This window comes from Narcine bancroftii, chromosome 4, assembly GCF_036971445.1.
Source record: "Narcine bancroftii isolate sNarBan1 chromosome 4, sNarBan1.hap1, whole genome shotgun sequence".
In the NCBI taxonomy this organism is placed as follows: Eukaryota; Metazoa; Chordata; class Chondrichthyes; order Torpediniformes; family Narcinidae; genus Narcine; species Narcine bancroftii.
This window is the reverse complement of record NC_091472.1, coordinates 16,709,016-16,735,340: the sequence shown is the minus strand read 5'-3', so window position 1 is coordinate 16,735,340 and position 26,325 is coordinate 16,709,016. Positions and strand designations below refer to the sequence as shown.

Below are 26,325 nucleotides of genomic sequence, written 5' to 3'. Positions count from 1 at the left end.
TGTGTTGCATTCTGCTGTGTTCTAATGTCACTGTACTTCATTTTCCAGTGTTGTTGCATATTCAGTAATTATGGGAGCACTCATGGCAAGTGGGAAGGAGATCACGGGGAAAATCCCTAAAGGAAAGGTAAGCAGAATGTGTAAGAATAAATTAATAAATTCTGGCTCTTTGGCGGTAATAAATACAGAGGATATATGCATAATTTATTTCAAAATTTATTCTGTATATACTCATGTAATGTTGAATTTTTGGTCCAATTTTTCGGATTGAATACGAGGGGTTGACTTTTACACAGCACATTCTTTTGAACTCAGTAAGTACATGCATCATTCAAAACATTGGGAGCTCAGATGGCCAGGACCTGGTGGTAAGTCTGCGTTCAGTATGTCAGGAGCAGGTGGCCGGGGCCAAAAATAGAGGAGGGGGGGTTGACTTTTGCACAGATCATATGGAAAACGCGCGATTTTTGGGGCCAATAAAAGAAGGAGGGTATCGACTATTACACGAGTACATGCGGTAGATATTTTCATGTCGATAGTTTTTTTTTAAAAAAGCAACCACCTAAATGGAACAGAGAGGGAGGTCCTCTTTGAATCCTAATTCAACAGTTATTTAAAGTTGCAACAATTTTCTTTGGTCACGCTGCTCAACCATTCTCACTGAGAATGCAGTTCGATCATCTAATGAGGTATCCGTCATCAAACAGAGAGCACGTGGATTTTCATTTTCCTAGCTCTCCACCTCTGCCTTGTTCTTCAGCACTGAGATGTCCTCAAGCTGACCTGACAACAAGTGGATGCTGCCATTTCTGAAAATGACCCCATGCTTTTGTCACCCTCAGACAGAAGGACAACTTGTAATGTCTTGCATTATGTACAGGGTTCCCCTGAGAAGCCAGCTGCAGCAGGAGGGTGAAAAGAGCATGTAGTGGAGAGATTAGAGTGCAGACTCTTAATACAAAAATATTGATGAAACTGCAGGATCCACTGTGTTCATTGGAAGAAAAAAATGTTTCAGGCCTGAGCGCTCTATCAAGATTTGAGCAGAAAGCAGAATTACAAGGGGAGGAGCACAGCCTCAGCCCAAAAAGTTGGATATGTATCGTTGCCTCCTTTGGACGCAGCAAGACCTGCTGAGTTTCTCCAGCAATTTTTGTATTATCTACAATTATAGCGTCTGTAGACTTTCTTGTTTCATGGACTCTGAGTTAACTTGGATGGATAATGTGGAGCTTTCTGATTTATGACAGCATACCCATTAATGTACTTTATCAACAGACACAGATTAAAGTTTTCTAATGTTGGCCAGTGCCAAGAACTACAACCGAAGCTTCATGTTGCAAAATTCAACCTGTTGGCCTCATAGCTAGTGTCATTGTAGCTGAGCTGTGGTGCTTGATATTAGAGGGCCTGGAGCAGCCCATCTGCATTTGGGCCACCAGCCATTAGAGCTTTTTAAAAAACTTTTATTTAAACTAACCCTCCTTGGGCTTTTATTTCTCATTGTCATTTGATTCATGGTTTCATTTCATCCTTTCCAGTTGGTAGATTTTGAAGCAATGACAACGCCAAGCCCGGAGGCTTTCAGTAAAATAGGGAAAAGCTGGATGAATTTGAAAAGGTGAGGAATTTAGGAATAAATATTGGGTTCTCCTGTGTAATGGCAATGTCTCATCAAAATGAATCAACAGGTGACTCCTGTGTCGCAGCCTTAAAGAATTTGAGCAAGTTTATCATACATGATTCGCCATTCATCAAACCATGTTGACAAGATTTGATTTATATTTAGATTTCTTCTTTGATTATTCTCTCTGGTTGAGGAGCCCTCCATTGCTCAGTACATTCTTCTCTCAGTCCCACCCTTATTATTCTTCTCAAAGCATATTTTCAAATCCTTGTGAGGGTCAAATTCCTTGTGGAATCTGCAATCACACAGCATGTTAGTTTGTAGCAACTCTCATTACATAGTCCTAGTACAATATGGAAACCTGTGACTGTTTAAAAGTTGTCATGGTGTGTGGGTCCATGCTGATTTCATTTGGCCAAAAACCTAATTTGGAAATGTTATCCTTGGCAGCAGATTTCATTGCCATAATATGTTGGGGGCTCTATGTCCTCTGGTGGCTCACTGATGGTACACAGTTCAAATACATTCACATCTTGATGGATATGCTGAAGAAAACAAGATCCTCATCACTGAATCAGCTCCCCGATCTTGGCTGAATCGACCAAAAGCGTGAATTGTTTCAGTGAGGGAGCCAATCACAGGATCCTCCCATGGAATATTATCATCCACATCTGGCTGAAAAGGGGATTTAGGGGTTGATGAAAGAGAATGTTAATACAGGTATGCGAAGTTTTAACGTTCATTCAGACAACGTCTGACCGCATATGGTCCCATAATTTTTCAGTTACCGCGAGCAATTTAGAAAAAGTGATCACTAGCTATAGGAAATTGTATACTGTATACCTACACTGATCTGACTGCCCCACTCTCCACAGCCCTGTATCAGTCCCCATACTGATCCCACAGCCTCACTCTCTCCTGTATCAGTCCCCACACTGATCCCACAACCTCACTCTCTCCTGTATCAGTCCCCACACTGATCCCACAGCCTCACTCTCTCCTGTATCAGTCCCCACACTGATCCCACAACCTCACTCTCTCCTGTATCAGTCCCCACACTGATCCCACAGCCTCACTCTCTCCTGTATCAGTCCCCACACTGATCCCACTCTCTCGCCACAGCCCCACAATCCCAACTGCCCGTGCTCTCCCCATAGCCCCATATCAGTCCCCATGCTATTCTAATTCCATTATCCCGCTCTCTCCCCACAGCCCCATGCTGGTCCCCACACTGATCCCACAGTCTCGCTCTCTGCCCACAGCCCTGTGTTGGTCCCCACACTGATCCCTACTTACAAATAAAAAGTTTTCAAGTCCACTACAGTATCCCATATAGCTTTGTTACGTATATACTATGGTATTCGCACAACATCCACGTTGCCGAACACCCAATTTCACAGAATGTATCGTGGATGTTAAGCGACGCATACCCGTATTTGCATAAACTTGTTATATTGGATTTAAATTTGACCCTTTTGGAAATGTCCTCTTCCCTCCGTAACATTCATGGTTCTCTATGGAATAATGCATTCCTTCTGCTTGTTCTTTTTCTTCATGGAGATTATTAAAGTCAGGGTTCTATACACGGACACCGCATCTGGACAATGTCAGCCAAGTTTTCGACCTGAAGAAGTCCCATTTGTCTGCCTTTGGCCAATGTCCCTCTTTCTTTTGCCTATCCATGTACATGTCCAAACATTCTAATTATCCCTTCCTCGACTACTTCCTCTGGCAGCTCATTCTGCACACCCACCATTCTCTGTATGGGGGGGGGGGAAGTTCCCTTAACTCTTGCATCTTCACTCTTTGCCCTCTTGCTTGAGATTTCTTATCTTTGCTGTCATTATTCACCTTGTCTGTTCTCCTCGTGATATCATTGATTAAAATTGTTTGCTGGCACACAGAATAAGCTGCCAATATAGCATCAACCTACAGAAACATTTCAGCCCCAATCTACCCTCCCCAACCTCACAGCCCATAACCCTTTTGTACATCCATGTGCCTATCTTTTTTTGAAATGCTTTCCATTTTATTTTTCATTAAAAAAATTAACAATTATAACATTTCACTAAAAATACTATATACATATATTAAATGTTGTATGAAGAAAAAAAACATATACAAAAACCCTAACTCTACCCCTTCTGTCTCTTCCCCCCCCCCCCCCATTAAAAACCTTTTCGTACACTGTCCGAGTTCACAATTTAAGTTAACCTCAGGATTCAGGGAGAGATCACTTTTGAATTTAGCAGTATTATTAAAGGTGGGCACCAATATAGTTAAAATATGGTCACCATATTTTAAGAAATGTATCATACTCGTTCCTTAAATTGTTTGTTATTTTTTCTATTGGTATGCAGCTATCATCTCTTCTATCCACCTCGCCAAGGTAACTGGGGAGTCCGACTTCGACGTGACTACAATACACTTTCTGCCCGCTGCTAGTGCGATTTTTAACAAACAACATTTGAAACTTTGTAAAATCATAACTTGAGTCTAGAAAATTGCCAAACAAATAAAGTTCTGAATCACCTGGAAAGGTCACCCTTGTAATTCTTGTTAAAATTTCTTGCCAAAAAGGTCTAACCTTCACACCTGAAATTTTTCGTAAATGAAATGATTTGACCTCAAAAATCCTTTGTTGTATCCCATATTAAAAAGCTATTATCTGTTGATCCCAAATTGTTTCACTAAAGATCTCTATCTGTTGCCTAATAAATTGTTTAAAATCCTCCCTTTAACATTATGGGATTCAGACGCCACCTCTAAACACCTTCCTGTTTCTCCGCTATTGAAATAGTCAGCGTAAACGGTGAGTGATCAGAAAGTAACCCCAATTAAATATTCTGACTTCATCACCCTACCTTTTAGTCCAGCCGACAGTAAAAATAAATCGATTCTTGTATATGAATTTTCTACCCTTGAGTAGAAAGAATAGTCTCTCTCCACTGGGTTAAGCTGCCTCTAAACATCAATCAAATTTTGATCCTTCATATAAGATAATGTCATTTTAGCAGCCTTAGCCCTAGTTACTGTTCTTACAGATTTATCCAATATTGGATCCAGGCAGAAATTAAAACCACCTCCTATCAAAATATTTTGTCTCCTCTCCACAGTTTTCAAAAATATATCCTTCATAACGGCTTTGTTGTAGTTTGGTGCATAAATATCCATAAACATTAATGATTCTAAATAAATCTTACAATTTACCAGTATCTTGCGTATCTACCAGTTTAGTCTTTTGATATACTTTCTACAATAACAAAAACATTTTTATTTATTAAAATTGCAACCCCTCTTGCCTTAGAACTGAACGACAAAGAAAAAACCAGCTCCACCCTCCTTTTGAACTTGTCATGCTCCATCTTAGCAAGATGCATTTCCTGTAAAAAGACCACATCTGCCTTTATCTTTTTCAAGTGAGCCAAAATGTTCTTTTTCTTGATTGTTCCATTTAAACTGTTATAATTAAAACTGATAAACTTTAATGTCTTCTTATCTATATTAATTTAAAGACAAATACTGCACAGTGATACAGTCATAATAAATAAACAATCTTGTGATCTCTTCCCTTTTGAAAAAAGTGCAAAAAACCCCAGAAGCCCGCGGAATCCTCCAGGGATTCCCCCAACCTAAAGCACAATCTCACAAAAACAAAATTCCCCCCTGACACCAATATCCACCCCAGACCAGTCTACATCCTGCTATTACTTTATTTCCCCATACTCTCTGCGAAGTATCAATAAGAAAGATTAACATTACGTAATAAATTATCAGCCAACTCAAAAAATATATATCTTAGACCACAAAAATAGTTTTTTTCCAATGTAATTTTTCTTCTTAAAGTCCACGAACAAATTCTTCTGCCTCTTGATTTGTCTTGAAAAACTCTTGGATGCCTTCTGACACCTCCACCCATAAAATCACTGGGTGAGCAATGGACTTTGTGAGATTCTTCACCTGGAGCTGCCTCTTGACCTTGTTGAATTCTTTTCTGTTCAACTGCTGGGCTGAAATCTTGGGAAAAGGTGACCTCCTGTCCATCTCTTTTCAGTGGGCCATTATTCATTTTGGAGTACTCAAATGCTGCTCTTAAGATCACTTCTCGGTCTCTGAAGCTCAACAGTTTCACCAGGACCGGTCGAAGACGCGTATCCTCATTTCTTCTAGGTCCAAAGGTTCAATGTACTCTCTCAATCAGTGCTTGTCCGCTGAGTGATTCAGCACAAAGTCCATCAGGATTCAAAGAATTTAACTGCATCTCTTCCTTCTGCATTTTCTTTTAACCAATTATTCATATATTATTCTGTCTGCTAAAGTTCTCCATGTGATCAATCTTATCAAAGAGCATTTGCTCATCAGACACCCACTGTTTTGCTTGGACATACAGATCATCCGATTTCTTATTGTTCTTTCCCAAGTCTCTTTAATGTTCCATTAAATCAGTGATTGACTCACCCATGTTTTTAATCAAGTCCACTGAATCTTTCATCACTCCTTCAACTTTTACAATCTGCATTCCCAAGGCTTCCATCCCTGATGGGAATGCCTGTAATTCTCGAGCAGAAGTTCCTGAAGTTGAGGCAGATCCCTTTGGACTATCAGTCAATGGCGCAGGTGAACTCTGAACTCTTTTCTGACTTTAGTTTCAATTTTTTTTCCAGTCATCTTTGTTATAAATATAAGTAACCTTTTGTAAAAGAAAAACTCTTTATAAAAAAAAAATTACTTTTGAGCCGTCTTTTAAAAACTTTTCATGGCGAGCTCAGCCAAAGCATGTCTGCTTGGTCTTGTTGCATGGCCATACCCTCATCCATGTGCCTATCTAAGTCTTTTAAATGTCCCTATTGTACCAGCCCCCACCACTACCCCAGCAATGCATTCCAGGCACCCACTCTCTGCTTAATTTTTTTTTAAATTACCTCTGATATCTTCCCAAAACTTTCCTCCTCTCACCTTAATAACCCCAAGTTCTTTGGTATTGGCCATTGCCATTTGGGGCTGCTGCCTGTCCACCCTATCTCTGCTTCTCATAATTGAATGTAATCTCTGTACCAAGTACAAAAAGCGAGGAAGTTGAATCGTCGCCGGTTCTCTTGATGAATAAGAGCTTGCTGCATTGTTTATATTAAAAAAAAATGATTCTGTATTTTAAATTGTTTTAAACATGTGAACTTAACAATTTTCTCCTTCCATCCTTTTTTCCCTCAAGCTTACCAACATCATACTCTAGTCTTCCAGCTGTATTGGATACTTTTCCAACCAAAAGAACAATGATAGAAGCACTTAACACAGACTCATCTTCCCATTGTCCCAAAAACTCGTAGGAATGCTGAAGACTGAACAAAGAGCAAGCTCAGCCTTGCATTAAGTTATTTTTATAATTAAAAAATGTAAACAAATGAGGTCCATTTTGATTTTTTTTGGTACTTTTTGATACAGCTTAATTTAATATTTGGGGATTTTAAAAAAAAAACCTCTTTGAACTTCATGATATAAAAACAATAGGTGTTGATCATTCCTTATTAGCCACAAACGAGCCTGCAGCTGACGTGGACCCCTCCATAAATCTTCGTCCGCGAAGCCAAGCCAAAGAAAAAAGAATATGGAAAGGTACAGTACTTAAAGAACTTGTTGACAACTTGTAAAGAGACTACCGCCTGGTTCTATGAGATGCAGTTTTCTCAGTGAACAAAATACTGACTTAATTTACTTACTGATCTGGCCCTTACAAAAGCAAACATTGATGAAGCAGAGTGCTGCCAGATTTCTCCAGTGTTTTGTTTCCACATATTACCTCTTCCTACTTTGCTTGGCTAATACCCGTTCCCTAAAACAGCTGGAGATTTCAGAACCTGCTGTATTTTAGTGGATGAGATGTTGGCTTTTTGGTGGTTGGGTTTTGGTAAACCGTCAAAATTTGTAGGAACATTCTGAAGTTGCTGGATCTGTGACCTAAATTATTTTCAATTTAATTATGGGGGCTTCAAGGTAAAACAGCTTAGCAAACAAAAAAAAGAGGGTGCAAGTGTTGCACAGAAATATTGTAAGAGCTTCAGAGCTGTCATTGGTTATGGGGCATCTTAGTTAGAAAGACTTCCAGGAGCTCAAATTTTATTTGGGGGGGTTACAAATTCTTTTGACCCCTGCCTGATTGTGGACTGAAACGAAGGGGGTTAAAGCCTTCAGGTTTGTATGAGTAGGCTCTGGAAATTGGGACATATTTACTTAGGAAAGTGCAATGTGTTTACTGCTAAGCAACTATTATTGAAGGATCTGAGCCGTTATCAACATGTGTTTTTTCTTTCAAAGAAATGATTTTTATTTGAAAACCTGGTTGATTTGATTTAGTTGCCTGAACAACTATTTTTAATGGATTTTGTCTTAAATTATTTACTTCAATAAAGGGGAACTGTACCTATCCCTTTGAACAAAATGCTGTATTTCCAACCATCTTCCATGGCGTTTAACCTTCCACTGACAGGTTATTTTCTTGTTGCCACTGTGATTCAATTTTAAATTTGCACTATATTTTCTTACTGGTTTTTTTGTTGCAGAAACCCAATTACAAATATGCTTTTCTTCTACATTATGGTAGAACTATCGGTGGCATTTTGTATGTGCTTTGTTTACTTAAAATTATATGTTCATGTTCTCAAACATGTAAGGGATCAGTTTTGTCTTATTAAAGATACTTTCAATCTAAACTTGTCTTTGATATGGTTCATGTGCTATTGAGAATAGAAACATGAGCCAGGGTGGGAGTGGATTAAATAGCTTCTCTGTGCTCCCTTTTCCCTTCGGCTGCTGGAAGCATCCTTGTGAATCTTTTCTGCAGCCCTTCCCACTTAATGACCTTCCTCGAGCTTGACCACCAGAACTTCACACAATGCTCCCCGTACAGTTTCACCAAGAACATCATTCTGTAGATAACATGTTTATATTGGAGTGCAATGCAAATGAGCATAAAAGGCAAGAAGATGGTAATGGTGAATAATGAAGGGGAAAATGTGTGAGTGAAGTATCTTAGTGGGGCTATTATTGGGCAGGGGGTTGACTTGAATGGACTGGTTATAGCACTTCCCATGGATCGTGCAGATCGAATTTGAATTGCCAACTTCTGTTGGTTTTGCATTCTTATTTAGAGACAGCGCAAAGCAGCATTTCCAAGATCTTTTATGGTGAAGAGTTGCCCAATCTGGTTATTGAGAGTCTGGAAGGCTGAAAGTGGCATTTTTTAATATCGGTCAAGAGCTTGAAAATTGAAATGCCACACTGAGTTTTCAATCTTGACAAGATATCACACAAGGCATGCATTGAATTGAATGGTTTATTGGCAGGTGTATGGGGATGTAGTAAGAAAACCAGGGGCTATTTCTGCTCCCATGTCATAAGGTCTATTACTTGCCCTCTCTGGGACTCAACACTCCTCTCTCTACAACTGGATTCTGGGCTTCTTGACTGAAAGACCAGTCTGCCAAAGTTGGCCAGCTAAATCTCAGGACCAATTTTCTGAACTCTGGTACGTCCCAGGGCTGTGTGCTCAGCCCACTACTTTTCACGCTGCTGACTCGTGACTGCACTGCCTGATTCTGTTCGAACAAAATCCTCAAGTTTGCGGATGGTACCGTAGTTGTTGGCCTCAGCGGCAACAATGAAAGAACGGCTTGCAGAGAGGAAGGTGGGAGGCTCGTCATATGATGCAAGAACAGCAGCCTGAGCCTCAATGTGGAAAAGACACTCGAGATGATTGTGGACTTCAGGAGGTTGAAGGTCGACCACTGCACATCTATAGTTCTGTCGTGGAGAAAGCAGCGAGCATAAAGTTCCTCAGTGTATATAAAGCGGGTGACCTATCCTGGACACACAACACCTCATTAGACAGGAAGTTGCAGCACGCCTACACTTCATAAGTAGGTTGAGGAAGCCACCATCCTGACCACATTTAACAGGAGCATCATTGTGTGGTATGGTATCAGCAAAGCATTTGAAGGTCCATAGAGAATCATTAAAACTGCTTAGATCACTGGGGTCTCCCTTTTCTCTATTGATGACATTCACCAGAGGTGTTGCTTCAATAGGGCTCAAAGGATTATTGAGCACCCCACTACCCATCACACAGTATCTTTGACCTACTACCATCAGGATGGAGATATAGGAGCATCAAAATCAGGGCTGCCAGACTGGGAGTTACATCCCACAGTCTGTGAGATTGATAAACGGCATCCTGTAACCTTGGGTCTCTTGTAAATTAAATGAGTAAATTATTTCAAAATGTTCATACATTTTTATCTTGTGTTTTTGTGTATATGTGATTATGATGTGCTGTTTTGTTCGGTTGCATGCACATGCAGTCGAGATTCTTTTATTGTCAAGTAATAAAGCAGAAAATGTAATATAACACACAATTTCCTTTTGCTTGCTGTAAAGCAGACAAAGAGTTGCCATTAGCATTACCCAATGCCCCTTACAGCAAGAGAAAGCGAAGTAAAAGAGAGTCCTCTCAGCTGCAGAGTGTTCATGGATTCAACCCTAGCACTCCTGGGGCCTCTTCAGCCCTACAGACTTCTGTTCTATCCATTGTCAACCTGAGCTCCAGATCCAGACCTCTGATGCAATCAGGAACCCTTCAGCACCCACTTGAACCCTGGTTCCCATGAACCAGTCCCCAGTTGCCCTTGTCAACTCCTCAACAGGGATGTTTCCGGTACCCTCTGTCAGTCCACTGCTCCCTCAAAGTCACCAACAGCACGGTACAGGCCTTTCAGCCCACGATGTGCCAACTCCTATATATTCCTTAAAAAAGGCTCAAAACTCCATATCCTGGTAAACCTCTCTTTTCCTTCCAACCATGAGTCTGAGTTTCTTAAATGCCCCTAATGTTTCAGCCGCCACCACCATCCCTGGCAAAGAATTCCAGGCACCCACAACTGTGTGTGTGTGTGAGAGTGTGTGTGAGAGTGTGTGTGAGAGTGTGTGTGTGTGTGTGTGTGTGTGTGTGTGTGTGTGTGTGTGTGTACACCCTTTCCTTCACTTTGCACATCTGTCCTCTGGTGTTTGTACATACGTCCTGTGAAACAGATGCTGGCTGTCCACCCTATCTATGCCTCTCATAATCTTGTAGACCTCTAGTAAGTCTCCTCTCATCCTTCTTCACTCCAAAGAGCAAAGTCCCAGCTCTGCTAACCTTGCCTGCCTCATAAGACTTGTTTTTCAATCCAGGCAACATCCAAGTAAATCTCCTCTTCACCCTCCCCACAGCTTCCACATCCCTCCTATAATGAGGTGACCAGAGCTAAACACACTAAGTGTGGACTCACCAGAGATTTGTAAAGTTGTAACATAACTTCTTTACTCCTGAATTCAATCCCCCTATTAAAAATGAATCCAAGCATCCCATAGGCCTTCTTAACTCTCCTATCAACCTGTCCGGTGACCTTGAGGCATGTACGGATTTGAATCCCAATGTCCCTCTGTTTTTAAGTAGCTGACCATTAAACCTGGACTCAGTCTTCTGGTTTGTCCTTCCAAAATGCATCACCTCACACTTAGTTGGATTGAAATCCATCTGCCACTTTTCCACTTACCCTGCATTCTGTCCATATCCTTTCATAACTTTCGACAACCTTCAGCACCATCCATAACTCCTCCAACCTTTGTCATCCGCAACTTACTGACCCATCCCTCTACTTCAGATATTAATAAAAATCACAAAGAGCAGGGGTCCCAGAACAGATCCTGTGGAACTCCACTAGTCACTGACCTCCAGGCAGAATACTTTCCTATCCCCTGTACTTTCTGCTTTCTACATACAAGCCAATTTTTTTTATCTACAGCCAAGGCTCCATGGATCCCATGCCTCATGACCTTCTGAATGAGTCTCTCATGGGGGACCTTGTCAAATGCCTTACTAAAATCCAAATAGACCACATCTACCGCCCCACCTTCATCAATTTCCTTTGTTACTGCCTCAAAAAAGCAACAGATGAAAGGACTTGGAAGATTGGGTCCAGTCTGTCTGAGTGGAGTTGGCTGTTCTAAGAGGGTCATGTAGTTTTTTCTGAGTGAGAGAATTCAGTTCTACAGTTCAGCAGCAGCAGCTGGGACTGGAACATGACAAACTGGAAAGCTTTTGGAAAAACCCTATTTTGAAGACTAGTTCTGAGTTCAGCCTGTTCAAAGCCCTTGTGGTTCATCACAAGGAAATGGCTGGCTGTATAATATTTCATTTGAAATAAGGTAAACAAAATGGAGAGGACATTGAGGTACACAGAGGGACCTGGGGGTTATGGTACAGAGTTCATTGAAGGTGGATTCCCATAAAGATGGTGGTTAAGAAGGCATATGGTATGCTGGCCTTCATAAATCATAGTATAGAGTATAGGAGCTGGGAAGTGATGGTGCGGCTGTTTAAGGCATTGGTGAGGCCAGGTTTGGAGTACTGTGCTCAGTTCTGGTCTCCAAATTATAGAAAGGATATAGATAAGATGGAGAGGGTGCAGAGAAGATGTACAAGGATGTTGCCTGGGTTATAGCATCTGGATTACAGGGAGAGATGATTGAGGGGACTGGGACTTTATTCATTGGAACGTAGATGGCAGAGAGGGGACTTGATAGAGGTATTTAAAATCATGAAAGGAATAGATAGACTAGATGTAAACAGACTTTCCTCTGAGGGCAGGAGAGGTTGGAATAAGAGGGCATTAGTTAAGGGTAAGGGGACAAAACTTTAGGAGAAATATTAGAGGATGCTTTTTCACTGAGCGAGTGGTAGCAGAATGGAATGATCTTCCAAAAGAGATAGTTGCAGCAGGGTCCTTTCTGTCATTTAAGAGAAAGTTGGATGTATACATGGAGGTGAGGGGTTTGAAGGGTTATGGGGAGAAAGCGGGAGGGTTGAGCTAGTGGAGTTGTTCATGTGAACTGGTGTGGACTTGAAGGGCTGACATGGCCTTTTTCTACGATGTAAATGTTATATGGTTATAACTGGTGACCTGAAATAGAGGTTATCATCTGGAAAACCCTGATGGGGCAAGTTTCTTTGGGAAGACACTGAAGTGGCTGATTGGAAAACCAACAAGAACCTACCTGAGCGGTAACCATTGCCAGGTGAAATTCATAAATGTTAAATTCTCTGCACAGTATAAGAATTGCCTGATACCGACCGGTGAACTTGGAGGAATGAGAAGTAAGATTGGACTATGAATTAGAAATTTTCTGAACTTATACACATGCGCTTCAAATTAGAAGGGAGTTAATAGTAAGTAATAAGTTAGATTTTAATCCTATTTTCTTATTTAAAGATAATTAAAAGCAACTTTTGTTGAAGTAACCATTTGTCTTGGTGAATTTCTATTTCTGCTGGGTTTTGGGGTCCTCTAGGCTCGCAAAAATGCTCACTGTCGAGGCAAGATTACTATCTTTGAGCTCCTGCCTCTCAACTTCCTAACTCCCTGTAGTTTTTTTTCAGGTCCTCTTCCCTTTTTGTGCCTAAATCATCCTAACCAATATGTTTAGCTTCAGATTCCAGCATCTGCACCCTCTGGAACTACTTCATAATTATGTAATGGTCAATTCTGTCAACAATCATCAACCAATGAATTGGTCCAGTTATATTGATGCGGATCTTGCAAAAGGGGAACATAATGAGCAGCTGAAGATAAGTGAGCCTACAGCACTGTCCTGGGAAACTAATGGGGCATTATGCTTGGGTTAGTAAGCCTGGTTTCTTTGGTTTAAATATGACTCCAAGTATAACAGGTTTTTTTCCTCATTTCAACTAACTTCAATATTATTGATTCCATCCCTCTTAATCAGTGCTGTCATCGCTTCAGCTCCTGTTTGAACCAAAACTGAAATGAGGGCTGGAGTCCAGCAATCCTAATGTTAAGTAAACTCAGTGTTGCTTTGTCATTATCAGAAAACTATTCCCCATCACTTTTGCAGTGTTTCAGATAGCGAAGGAGGTTGTCTCCGGTTATAACAGGCCGCAGATCAGGTGGGAAGTTGGGGGGAGCATTAGCAAATGAATAATCCTTACTAGTACTACTTGATGTGTTTTGGAATTTCAAGTAGGGATAGGACATGCACTGTAAATAGTGGGGCAGTAAGGAATGTTGGAATTCAAGTTCATTATTCTGCTGGTGGCAGCACAGGTAGCTAGGATGCTGAAGAAGGCTATATAAGTTGGAATGTTAAACTGCAACTTTACAAGTCAATGGTTAGATCAATCTTGGAACATTGGTTCTGCTTGCCACGCTATAGGATGGGAAGGCTCTGCAAGGGAGATTCACCAGAATATTGCTTAGATTTAATTATGGGGAAAGGTTGGATGGACAGGGATTATTTTTCGTGGAGTAAAGGAGGCTGGGATGTAGCCTGATGGTATATGAATACTGTAGAAAACATAGATAACTCAAAATCATCTTCCCATGGCACAGGTAGCAAAAACCAGAGGGAATAGTTTCATGGTGAGAACATGATTTAAAGGGGAATTGTAGGGAAAGTTTCTCTTTAGGTTTTTTTTTCCGAAACTTTATTTATTAATTTTAACATATAAAGAAAGTAAGTAATACACGTACAAAAAAAACAAAATAAAGTAATACAAGTATAATATAACATAGTTAATACAATACCAATCTCGGCATCTCCCCCTAACAACTAAAAACTAAGAAAAAAAAACCTATTTTTAACCCCTAAACCCCCCCCTCCCCACCCCCATGATAAAGAGTGAAGAATTAATACTATTAGTATAATAATAAAAAAATTAAAAATATATTATCTTTAAAAAAAAAGATCTATATATATATATAAAAACAAACAAAAAAAACCAAAACAAAACAAAAAAAGGTATTAATTAAGTATTATTAATCCAAAAAATTTTATTATATAAAAATATATATGAAAAACAAAAAATGAACTTAAATGAAAATGATTAATTCAAACTTATTTAAATTGTATCTAATCAATAAATGGGGTCGACTTTAACTCGTAAAAAGACATCTTATCTTGTGTAGAAAAAGATATTCTTTCCATAACCAAACAAAACTTCATCTCTGAATACCACCTATCTAAAGACATTTCTATTCTTCCAAGTAATCGCTATACATTTCTTGGCCTCTGCCAGCGCTAAGTAAATAAAAGAGATCTGGTAATTATCTAATTCTAAATCAATCAACGGTTGCATATTCCCTAATAAAAATATATCAGGGTCTAATACAATATGAAGATTATATAGATTATTAAATACAGATTGAATACCTTTCCAAAATTGTTGTAACCGATCACACAACCAAACAGCATGTAAAAAAAGTACCAGAAACCTGATCACAACGAAAACAAAGATCTGACTTACTGAAACCAAATTTTTTTAATTTTTCGGGTGTTAAATATAATTGATGTATAAAACTATAATTAATCATCGCCAATCTAGCATTAATCAATTTTCGAACACTATTACGGCAGATTTCAGACCAATCTTCTTCAGTTATTGTTAAACTTAAATCTTTTTCCCATTTCATTTTATCTTTATCCCAATCTATTTTACTTTCACTTTCCAACAAAATACGATACAAACCCTTTTTTGGAAATGAGAGCACGTATTTCTCAAAATCAGTTTCAGACAGTAAATTCATTTGACGACCGCATACCTGTTTTACAAAAGATCTTAACTGATAATACACAAATATAGAATGACCACTTATATCAAATCTCTTTTGCAATTCTACAAAAGAACAAAAATGATCTTCTAGAAAACAGTCAGATAAATTATGTATTCCTTTCTCCTCCCATTGTTTCAAAATAGTATTAGATACCGTGAAAGGAACAAGTTGATTATTATATAATGGTAATCTTCCCAACCACTTAATTTTTAATCCCATTTTGTGTAATTTACTTGTCCATAAGTGTTTCTCTTTAGGTTGACGGTGGATGATATTTGGAACTTACTGCCAGGGTAGGTGGGAGTCAGATGCAGTCTCTTTGTTTAAGTAAATACAGACAGGCACCACAAGGTTCCACACTCAGTCCTTTACTACACTCCCTACACACCCACATTTACTGAAAGTAGCCAAAGCTCTAACCCTGTTATATGTGGATCGTGGAGGAACACATGGTCTCTCTGTCTGGAACATTGTGGATAGCGTGTGGTCATGTGATCTCCCTGTCTCAAACTTATTAGGAAGTCACATCAACTGCCCATTAAGGTTGGATTCCGGACACCTTGCTACTAGCTCATTTAAATGACTTCGTGTCATCAATGTCCTGACTCACAGCTCAGAACATTATAAAACATTGATGCATACCACATTTTTTCCTCCCTGCCTCTTGGTCCAAGTCCCGGACATTACTCCACTCTGGGTCACTACTGTGGACATGGCTGGAGGAATCGCGAGTAAAGTGCACACTACAATTGAGCCATAGTACTGCAACAGATCAGTGCTTGCAGAGAGCTGCAGCCCCATTGGTACAGGGAATCGGGAGTGTGTTTGAAAATCCCTGTCTGTGAAGTGTGTACACGTACAGCAGAGTGTGGTAGGGTAAGCAGCCACTGGTATTGGAGTCCCTTGTGCCCAATGTGCCTGTTTACACTGTTATAGTTTTTGTCTAATTCTGTGTAGAAGGTAAGTGGCCACTGGTATCGGACTCCAACCTAGGTCCAACGTGAATGTCTGTACCGGGGTGGCCAACCTCAAAATTTTTAATTTAGACATACAGGGCATTTCAGCCCATGAGTCTATGCCACCCAATTAACCTATACCCCTGGTATAACAAGCCGAAATGGCCTGTTACTGTGCTGTATGTCTAAATTAAAAGATTGGCTAACCCCGTATAGTTACTTAGTTGTAGAGTAATTAAGAATCGTTTGACATCTTCCTGTTTGTCTCCCTCATGTCCAATAAAGGTACCTTTGATTGTAACACTTGTGGCCAGACTTGTCTCTCTGTGAACCCACAACAAACTCCATCTATAAAATTGCAGATGATGCCACCATAGGAGACAAGATCTTGAACACATGAAAACAGAATACACACAGATGGGGGGCGACTTATGGCTTAGACCCAGGGAAACAACCTCCTCCAATGTCAGCAAGACTAACGAGCTGGGTTTTGAATTCCGGAGTGAAATACGATAGGCTGCAGATGTTAAAACACTGAAATGCTGGTCTTTTCAGCATCTATTGTTGATGTTTTGGGCATGAGCCCTTCTTCAAGGAAAAGGCAGAAGCAGAAGGACTCAGAATTCAAACAGTGGGGGAGGAATCCAGACCAACAAAAAGTGTTAATTGGATGCGATAGGAACTAAGATGAATTTATCATGTCTGTGCGAAAGAAGACAGGGAGTGGAGAGGCAACATTGTGGGGAAGGTGGGGGGAAAGGTTTAACAAAAGCCAGCGAAATCAATATTAATGCCATCCGGTTGGGGAGTTCCCAGTCAGAAGATGAGGTACTGTTCATTCAATTTTGCGGGTGGTCTCAGTCTGGTAATGTATGAGACCATGGACAGACATGTCAGCAAGAGAATGGGATGGGGAATTGACATGGGTGGCCACTGAGAGATCATGTTATTGTGGTGGACAGACAATCTCTCTGTCTGCGTCCAGTCTCTCCAATGTCGAGACCACAGCAGGAGCACCCAAAGCAGATGACACCTGCAGATTCACAAGTGAAATGTTGCTCATTTGGGGCCCTGGATGGTGCTGAGCGAGTTGGTGTGGACGCAAATGAAGCATCTCCTGCGGACATAGAGTTAAGTCCAAAGAGGATGATTGTTGGGGAGGGAAGAGTGGACAAGGGTGTCATGGAGGGAGCAGTCCCTGCAGAAGGCAGAGAGGGGAATATGTGTTAATGGTGGGATCACATAGAAAGTAGCAGAAATTGCGGAGGGGGTTGTGTTGGATGCAGAGGCTGGTGGGGTGGTAGTGAGGCCAAAAGGAATCCTTGGGGCAGATGGGGCCAGGGCAGATGTGCGGGTAAAGGAGGATAGCCAAGTTGATGGTGGTAGAGGGAAAGCCATGCTGTTTGAAGAAGGAGGACATCTCTGATGATATGATATGGAAGTCCTCATCCAGGGTGCAGGAGCCTCGGAGACGGAGGAATTGAGAGAATGGAATGGAATCCTTACTGTAGACGACACTTTACTTATTCCAATATACCTTAATTTCAAAGTATCATCTTCCAAAGCGTGAGCTGCGATATCCCAAATCTAACAAATCCAACTCTGTAACTGTTACTTTATGTAGTTTTAATTTGTTGATAGAACAGATAAACATTTTGCATAGCTTTGCAACAGGATTTGCATAATGGTGAATAACAAACATTTACTGTATAATAGATATACAAAGATGTATAGATACAAAAACTGAAAGATACAAAAATTCAAAGAAAAATTTCTCTTGCTCATGCTTCCTTCACATCTTGTGATCAGCCTGGGCTGATATTATGCATATTACACCATAGTCACTATGGTAACACTACAAACAATAGTTCTCTTAAAGAGACAGGCACAAAATTAACTAAGAATCAAAAACACAAGATTTTAACCTTTACACTTACAGGGAACAGGGTAGGAAGAGGTGGGGTTTTTTTTTTGTAATTCTTTATTTATCGCACTATGAACCATATCAACCAATATATTTACAGATGCATCTCTTTAAATATTCACAGTGACATTTTCTCTTTATTCCCCATCCCTCCCTTCACCCTTCCCACCCCCTCCAAAAACAGAATTGAATGTTTAAAATACAATAAAACAATATCTTTGTACAAAAGGAATACAAACAAAAAAGACGTATCATCTGCTTATACACATTAAATCTAATTGTGTTTATCTTCTTATCATTTTAGGTGGTGGTGGTCCGAGGCCTGCTCTTTCTGTTATGTTCCATATATGGTTCCCAGGTTTTTTCAAACTTTGTAACTTTGTCTTTAAATTATATGTGATTTTTTTCCCCAATGGGATACACTTAAACTTGGTTATATATTCCGTTAATGTTTATAGTCATATAGTCCAACATGACCATCTTATATCTTTATTTTCACTTCTTTTCCACCTCTTCACCACCTCCATCCCCTTTTTTCCATTACTATTTTTTAAGTTTTCCTTTTTAATCTCAATATATGACAACACACATGAAATACCCCAACAATCCCCACAAGCAATAACCCATTAACCCCAAATGAACCTCCCCTCCTTGGATTGCCCCTTGTCCCTTGACAGCAACCACAACTCCCCTTTCCATTCGGGTTTGCGAACATACTCGTAAGCATCAACCGATTTCGCAGTGACCATTATTCTCCCACCCCCAGCCTCCCCCCAGAGAACACTATTTTCATATACTTATAACAAAGCTCGCTCTCTTTCTTTCCCTTCTCTTATCCATCTTTCAATCTTTATATATACATTATCTTTACTTTATATTTTTTTACATATTTTTGTATATTTTCTTGCCAGTCATCCTTCTTATCACTCTCTTCTCCTGTCCTGCAAATGTTCAGCAAATTCTTGGGCTTTCTTTGGGTCAGAGAACAGTCTATTCTGTTTCCCAGGAATAAATACTTTGAATACTGCTGGAAGTCTTAACATAAAGTTATACCCTTTCTTCCATAAGATTGTTTTTGCCGTGTTGAATTCCTTCCTCTTCTTTAAAAGTTCAAACTTATGTACAGGTAAAAAAATATTTTTTGTTCCTTATTGGCCTATTGTCTTCTCTAACCTTCTTTCTTGCCTGCTCCAGTATGTTTTCTCTTGTCGCATATCTTAGAAATTTTACCAATATGGATCTCGGTTTTTGATGTGGTGGCGGTTTCGGTACTAGCGCTCTATGCACCCTTTTGATTTCTATTTCTTCAGGTGAATCTGGCATTCCCAGCATCTTCGGGATCCATTCTATTATAAATTCCTTCATATCTGACCCTTCTTTCAGGCCCACTATTTTTATGTTGTTTCGCCTACTGTAGTTTTCCAATATGTCAATTTTTTGTGACAATAAATCTTGTGTCTCTTTAAGTTTTTTCTCGCTCTCTTTCAACTTCCCTCTTAAATCATTTATCTCCATTTCTACAGCAGCTTCTCGTTCCTCCACATTTTCACTCTTTTCCCTATTTCAGTCATGACCAACTCTAAGCTTCGCATTCTGTCTTCAGTTCTTTTCATTTTTCTTTTGATTGAACTAAATTCTAACGATAGCCATTCTTTTCATGACCGAATTTGTTCTTCGAAAAAGGCTTTATCTAAACTTTGTCCTTCTATTTTACCTTCTTCTTTCCTTTGAAATTCTTGGTCTTCTTCCTCCTCTTCTTCTGTGTCTGTATCTATGTCTGTGTCTTCTTCTCAGGAAGAGGTGAAGTTGAGATAGCTGTGGAAGTTGGTTGGCTTATCGAGAGTTTGTCTCCTGAGACTGAGACAGAGAGATCGAGGAAAGGGAGAGTGTTGCTAGAGATGGATCAAGTGAATTTGAGGTCAGGGTGGAAGTTGGCAGCAAAGTGGATAAAGTCAACAAGTTCATCATGGGTACATTAGGCAGCACCAGTAATCGATGTAGCGGAGGAAGAGTTGAGTGGCCTTGCCTTTGTAGGCTTGCAGCATGGATTGCTCAATGTAGCCAACAACAAGGCAGGTGTATCTGGGGCCTATGCAGGTACCCATGGCTACCTCTTTAACCTGGAGAAAGTGTGATGAGTCAAAGAAGATATGATTGAGGTTGAGAACAAGTTCTGCCAGCCAGAGGAGGGTGGTGGTGGAGGGGGACTGGTTGGTTCTATTGTCCAGAAAAAAAAAACAAAGGGCTTTGAGGCCTTCAGTATGGCAATGGAGGTGTACAGGGATTGGATATCAATGTTAAATATGAAGTGATTGAGCTCAGTTAACCGGAAGTTGTTGAATTAATGGAGGGCGTGTGAAGTGTCCCGCATGTAGGTGGGGAGGGATTGGACCAGGAGAAACAAAACAGAGTCGAGGTAAGCAGAAACCAATTTGGTGGGGTAGGAGCACGTGAACATGATGGGTCTGCCAGGACAATTGGGTTTGTGGATCTTGGCTAGGAGGTAGAAATGGGCAGTATGGGGTGGGGAAACAATGAAGTTGGAGGCTGTGCCAGGGAGGTGACTAGAAGTCATGAGTTCAAAGATGGTGTGTGATACTGTGGTTTGATGAGTTTTGGTGGGGTCCTGTTGGAGGGGTAAGAGGAGTTATCAGAGAGTTGTCATCTGGCTTCAGCCAGAGGTCAGTGTGCCAGACCACAACAGCACTACCATTGTCTGCAGGTTTGATGGTGAAGTTTGGATTGGTGCGGAGAGTGTGGAGGGCCAGGCATTTCGAGGGGGTGACATTGGAATGAGTGAGGGGAGTAATGAAGTCAATACAGTTGATGTCAGAGTGACAGTTGGAAATATAATGGTCCAGAGCAGGTAGAAGGTGTCTAAAGGTGTCTAGGTGGAGGCAGACATTTTAAAGCAGGAGAAGAGATCTGTGGTGGGGGGGTGGAGAATCATGATGTTGGAAGCATGGAGAGGGAGCCGACGGAAGAAGAGTTCAACATCATAGCGTTTGTGGAAATCATTAAGGTGTGAGCGAAGGGGTCGAAGGTGAGGCTTTCACTGAGGACAGAGCTTTCAGTCTCCAAGAGGGAAGGTGAAGATCAGGCTGGTATTAGGGGAGGTTCAAAGGGGTGAGTGGAAGAGGATGGGGTGGATCAGGAGATGGAGGGAAAGAAGGGTCCAAGGGAGGATGGGAAGGGTTGAGAAAGTCAGAGGGTATTAAAAGGCCCATGTGCTCTTGGAGCCAGGATGAGAGTCCACAATGAAGGCTGGGTGCTGTAGGTCACAGGGGTCAAGGTGGAAACCTGCATCTGAAGCTTGGTTCTGTTAGTAACTGAGTTCAAGGTGAAAGTTCATGTCAAGAGGCTCGATCCTGTAGGTCACCGAGGCCAAGGTGGAGACCCGCGTCAGGATCTCGGTCCTATAAACCGCCAAGGTGCAAGTGGAGACCCAAGTTGGGGATCCCCGAGGTAGCAGTCTCCAGGGATGTGAGCTTCCGAATCTTGATGGATGCCAGGTGTAAAGGTCCAGGTGTCCAGGAGGAGGAAGACATTTTAAAGCAGGAGAAGGGATCTACCTTGGGGGGTAGGGGTGGAGAAACGTGGTTGTGGAAGTAAGCATGGAGACAGAGCAAATGGAAGAGTCCAACATCATGGCATGCATGGAATTCATTAAGATGTGGGTGAAGGGAGACAAAGGTGAGGCCAGAGGAGAGGCAGAACTCACTCCCTGATCTGCATCAAACGTGCTGAGGTGGAGATAGTCGTTGCCTAGGGTAAACATCTCCAGTCACCTGTTTTGGTTAACCCATACCGAGGCAATGGCCAAGAAAACACACCTGCGCTTCTACTTCATCACAATTTGGCAAGTTACCAGTTTCCCCTCACAACCCCTACAGGTGCACCATTGAAAGCATCCAATCAGGTTGCATCACTGAGCAGGAACTGATCCACCCAACACAGCAAGAAACTGCAGAGGGTTGTCAGCGTGGCTGAGGCCATCACACATTAAACCCTTTCCCTCCATCTATAACTCCTACTGCCTTGGAAAAGTAGTCAATATATTAAAAGACCCTTCCCACCCTGGGGACCCTCTCTTCACCCTCCTCCTTTCAGGGAGTAGATTCCCAGGGTCACATGTCACCAGATTCAAGGAGTTTCTTTCCCACCATTAGAATCTGGAATGAATCACAAAATTATGCTACCGTTGCTAGGTATAAACTGATCTCTCTCTCTTTCTGTGCCCTGTTGTACTTTGCTTTAGTTTGAAATGTCTACTGGCACTCTCAATGCAGCCTCCATCAGTGGATCTTGGTATATGTGACAACAGACGAACAGGTAAGAAAGCTACAGACCTCAGGTGGGCAAATGGAATTCAATATGTAAATTGGCAGATGAACATGATGAGCAAAGGGGCCCATGTGATATGTAATTGATTTTGATGAGTGATGTGCCAATATATTTGTCCAAATTTCATTTGTGGTAGTTTTTCTGTCGAGGGTATTGGGTGTATTAAATGCATCTAATGCATATTGTCCTTTAGAATGAAGATCAGGAGTTGAATAAGTGCTGTCAAAAAGCCTTGGGCAGTTGATGCAATGCGCATCGCAAAGCGGTCCAATGGGCCGCTTTGTTCTTGTGAATTTGAGTATGTTGAATGGAGGCTTCTGTAACACGGTTGGAACTTGGGAGACATTACATTTTGGTTTTGGCAAGTTACAGAGAGAGCAGTCTTGTTATATGTGGTCATGTGCTCTACTAGCAATAAAAAGGCACCCATCTGCCATTCTAAACAGCTGAGATCACACATGGATAGGATTTGCTTTTTTCTTATCATATTGCAAACGAATTTTTAAAAACTGCTGAAAATGCACCATCACAGTGAGATTTACAGTTTAAGCATGAATTTTCATTATATTGCTTGGGAGGAGAAAAGGAGTAACATGAACAATCCTAACTAAGTTGTATTGTAATGGAATATTTGGGAGATAAATTGGAAAATTTAGAGTAGGTTACATATACACACTTTAAAACAGATCTTATCTGAAATATTGAAGAATTCATATTCAGTAGCTTTACAGAAACTATGGAGAATGCTGTGCACATTTCACAAGTAGGTGGTAATTGAAATGACGTCATTAAAGCAACAAGCAGGAGATATTCTGGCTGTTAAAAGCTCTTTGCAAGGGGTTTGACAGACTGCAGAAAGGTCACTCCTGGGTTTTTGTTGACCTGAAGACAACAGCTTGATCAAGAAGACTAACTCCTATTGTTTGCTGGAGAAGGTCAGAGGTTTTGCAAGTGAGAGAGTCAGATGGGCTTTCTGGCAGTTGGAGAAATGAGAGAGAGAGAGAGAGAGAGAGAGAGAGACAGCTGAACAGTGCAAGCCAAGAAGCTTATTGGAACTTAAATAGAAAGCTCCAGAGTGGAGGATGGCTGTAAGAGCTATTTGTCTGATGTTTATCTTGGAATAAGTGAAACAGAAAGGAACTCTGTGGTAACCTGAAAGAAAAAGGTTATCATCTGGAGAACCTTGATGGGGCAAGTTTCATCAGCAAGAAATTGAGGTGACTAATGGTGGTACTGTGGCAGTGTGCCATTCGGCTGGCGAACCGGCCCCGCTTGTCATGCACGCGGTGGGGCAGCCGGCCAAATGGCGCTGTCAGGGGTTTCATCCCGACCTCAGCACCGGGCTCACAAGCCCGCGCTTGGGGACTCACGTGATATCCTGGTGATGTCGGGGCCCCTGAACACGGTTCTCAGCCAGGTACGGGCTGGGAGTATAAGATCAGCCAGGCAGCCTGCAATAAATCAGTTTTTGCTCACTGAACTCAACCCGTCTGGTTGTGCGATCCTTCAGTTAGCAGTGTTGCCACCGCTACAATTGGTGACCCCGACAGGTTCAAAAGACTTTGAAGCCAACATGAACGACCCTTCGATCCACGCTATAGCCATCAAGCTTCCTGACTTCAGCCACACAGAGGCTCAGTTTCACCTCCGCCAGATTTCATCAGATCAGACCAAGTTTTACCATGTGCACCGCCCTGGACCAGGCCACCGCCCAACGAGTGCTGCACCTCGTTCAGCACCCATCTACAGAAGAGAAGTATGGGACCATCAAGCGGGTGCTCACTGGCTCTCTCAGTCTCTCCAGGCACCAGCGTGCCACTAGGATGCTGCACCTCGATGCCTTGTGGAACAGAACTCCATCGAGTGGATGGACGAGATGCTCGCACTCATGGGTGATCACACCAACTGCCCACTCTTCGAGCACATCTTCCTCGACCATATGTCTGAAGACATCTGGCCGTTACTGTCCCAGGAGAGCTTCGTCGACCCTAGGAAGGTCACTCAAAAGGCTCAGGAGCTATGGCTCGAACGATTCATGGTGGGCTCAGCAGTCCAGCAGGTTACGAGTCACAGACATGACCACGCCAAGCCTTCCTCTAGCGCTGCGGTGGAACACCCAGCCCCTGCAGGGGCCTCAAAGAGCATAGCCAGAAGCAAGTCATTCACTTCAGGCCTCTGCTTCTTCCACCAGCACTGTGGAGCCAAGGCTCGGAAGTGTTGTCAGCCCTGATGGTTCCAGGGAAACGAGCAGACCAGCCACTGTTACTGGCTGCGGCGGCTGGCCAAGAACACAGCCTTCTCTTCCTGCGGGATTCAGTCAGCGGCCGACACTTCCTCGTCAACACTGGGGCCCAGATCAGCCGGCCTCGAGGACCTCCCCTCCATGCAGCCAATTCAATGGAGATCCGAACGCACGGAGACCAGACCATCCACTTCCAGATCGGCAAGCGGAAGTTCTCATGGAAGTTCACTGTTTCGTCCCTTCCAACCACCAACCTGGGTGTTGACTTCCTCCTCGCCCACGGACTCCTGGTCGACATTCGAGGTAGGCGACTGGTAGATACCCGTACCTTCCAATCTGTTCGCCTCAATGCCTCCCACACAGAGCAGCCACAGATGGCCACAGTCAGCACGCCCAAGGACAAGTTTCAGCGTATCCTGGACGAGTTCCCATCCCTCTTCAAGCCACAGTTTTCCACTGCCATTCGGCACAAAACGTGGTTGCCGACCCACTCTCACGACTGGCCATTTGCATGCTGACACCCGGCCTCGACTTTGACCAGCTCGCCCGGGACCAGAAGTCCAACAAGGAGATACAGGCCTTCAGAACTGCCGTCATGGATCTGCGGTTCCAGGACCTCCCGACTCCTCAAGGTGAGGGCACCGTCCTGTGCGATGTCTTCATGGGCACCCCGCGACCAGTGGTTCCTCAGCAGTGGTGCAGGCAAGTCTTCCACCATATCCATGACCTTTCCCACCCTTCAGGTCCACGGTCCGTATGGTGGCAGAATGTTTCATCTAGCACGGGCTTTGGAACCAGATTGCGGACTGGGCCAGAACCTGCACCCATTGCCAGCTTTCCATGGTACACAGGCACACCAGAGTACCTGTACAAGATTTTGAACACATCCGGGAACGGTTCAGCCACATACATGTGGAAACCATCGGACCCTTACCCATTTCCCGAGGTAACCATTACCTTTTCACAGTGGTAAACTGCACCACTTCGTTGGCCCGAGGCAATCCCGATGCCAGATGCCTCCACGGACTCCTGCTCCCGAGCGCTTTTGAATGGTTGGGTTGCGTCCCCAACCACCAGTGATCGAGGTGCCCAGTTCACCTCTGCGCTCTGGGCACCGCTCACCAACAGGCTGGGGATCGAGCTACATCACACCACAGCCTATCACCCACAGGCCAATGGGCTAGTAGAGCGATTGCACTGCCACCTTAAGTTGGGTGTTCAAGCTGCCTTGGGTGCTCCTGGGCATCCGTTCAACACCCAAAGACCTACAGGCGTCATCAGCTGAGCTGGTCTACAGTGCACTGCTAGCCCTACCCGATGAGTTTATCAACGCACCTCACAACCCCCAGCAGTCACTGCACGGTCTACTTCCCCGCCTCCAGGCCCAGTTGGACTCCTTCACACCCCCACCCAGACACAGCACACGGGCCTCTTACGTCCCCAGCGAGCTGTACTCTGCAGAGTACGTTTTTATCAGGCGGGGCCTGAACACAGCATCTCTACAAAGACCACACGAAGGCCCGTACAAAATTGTCCTGCGTTCAGGATCCACTTTCACACCGGACATCAGT

The 26,325-nt window shown here is 42.4% G+C and overlaps 1 protein-coding gene across 8 annotated transcripts in view; it reads left to right on the top strand.

The window, feature by feature from the left end:
* The window catches only part of ttc13 (tetratricopeptide repeat domain 13), a 65,907-nt gene extending 58,424 nt beyond the window's left edge, over positions 1-7,483 (top strand). For 5 of the 8 annotated variants that reach the window (XM_069930841.1, XM_069930840.1, XM_069930838.1 and 2 more), the window contains 3 exons: positions 49-127; positions 1,542-1,621; positions 6,840-7,483. In XM_069930841.1, coding sequence (XP_069786942.1) covers positions 49-127; positions 1,542-1,621; positions 6,840-6,954 — 274 coding nt within the window. In that variant the 3' untranslated portion in view covers positions 6,955-7,483. Of the gene's footprint in view, positions 1-48; positions 128-1,541; positions 1,622-3,987; positions 4,736-4,934; positions 5,047-6,839 lie in introns of those variants that run through there. The other 3 variants (XM_069930837.1, XM_069930839.1, XM_069930836.1) reach the window with 3 other exon arrangements.
* Positions 7,484-26,325: the final 18,842 nt, after the last annotated feature.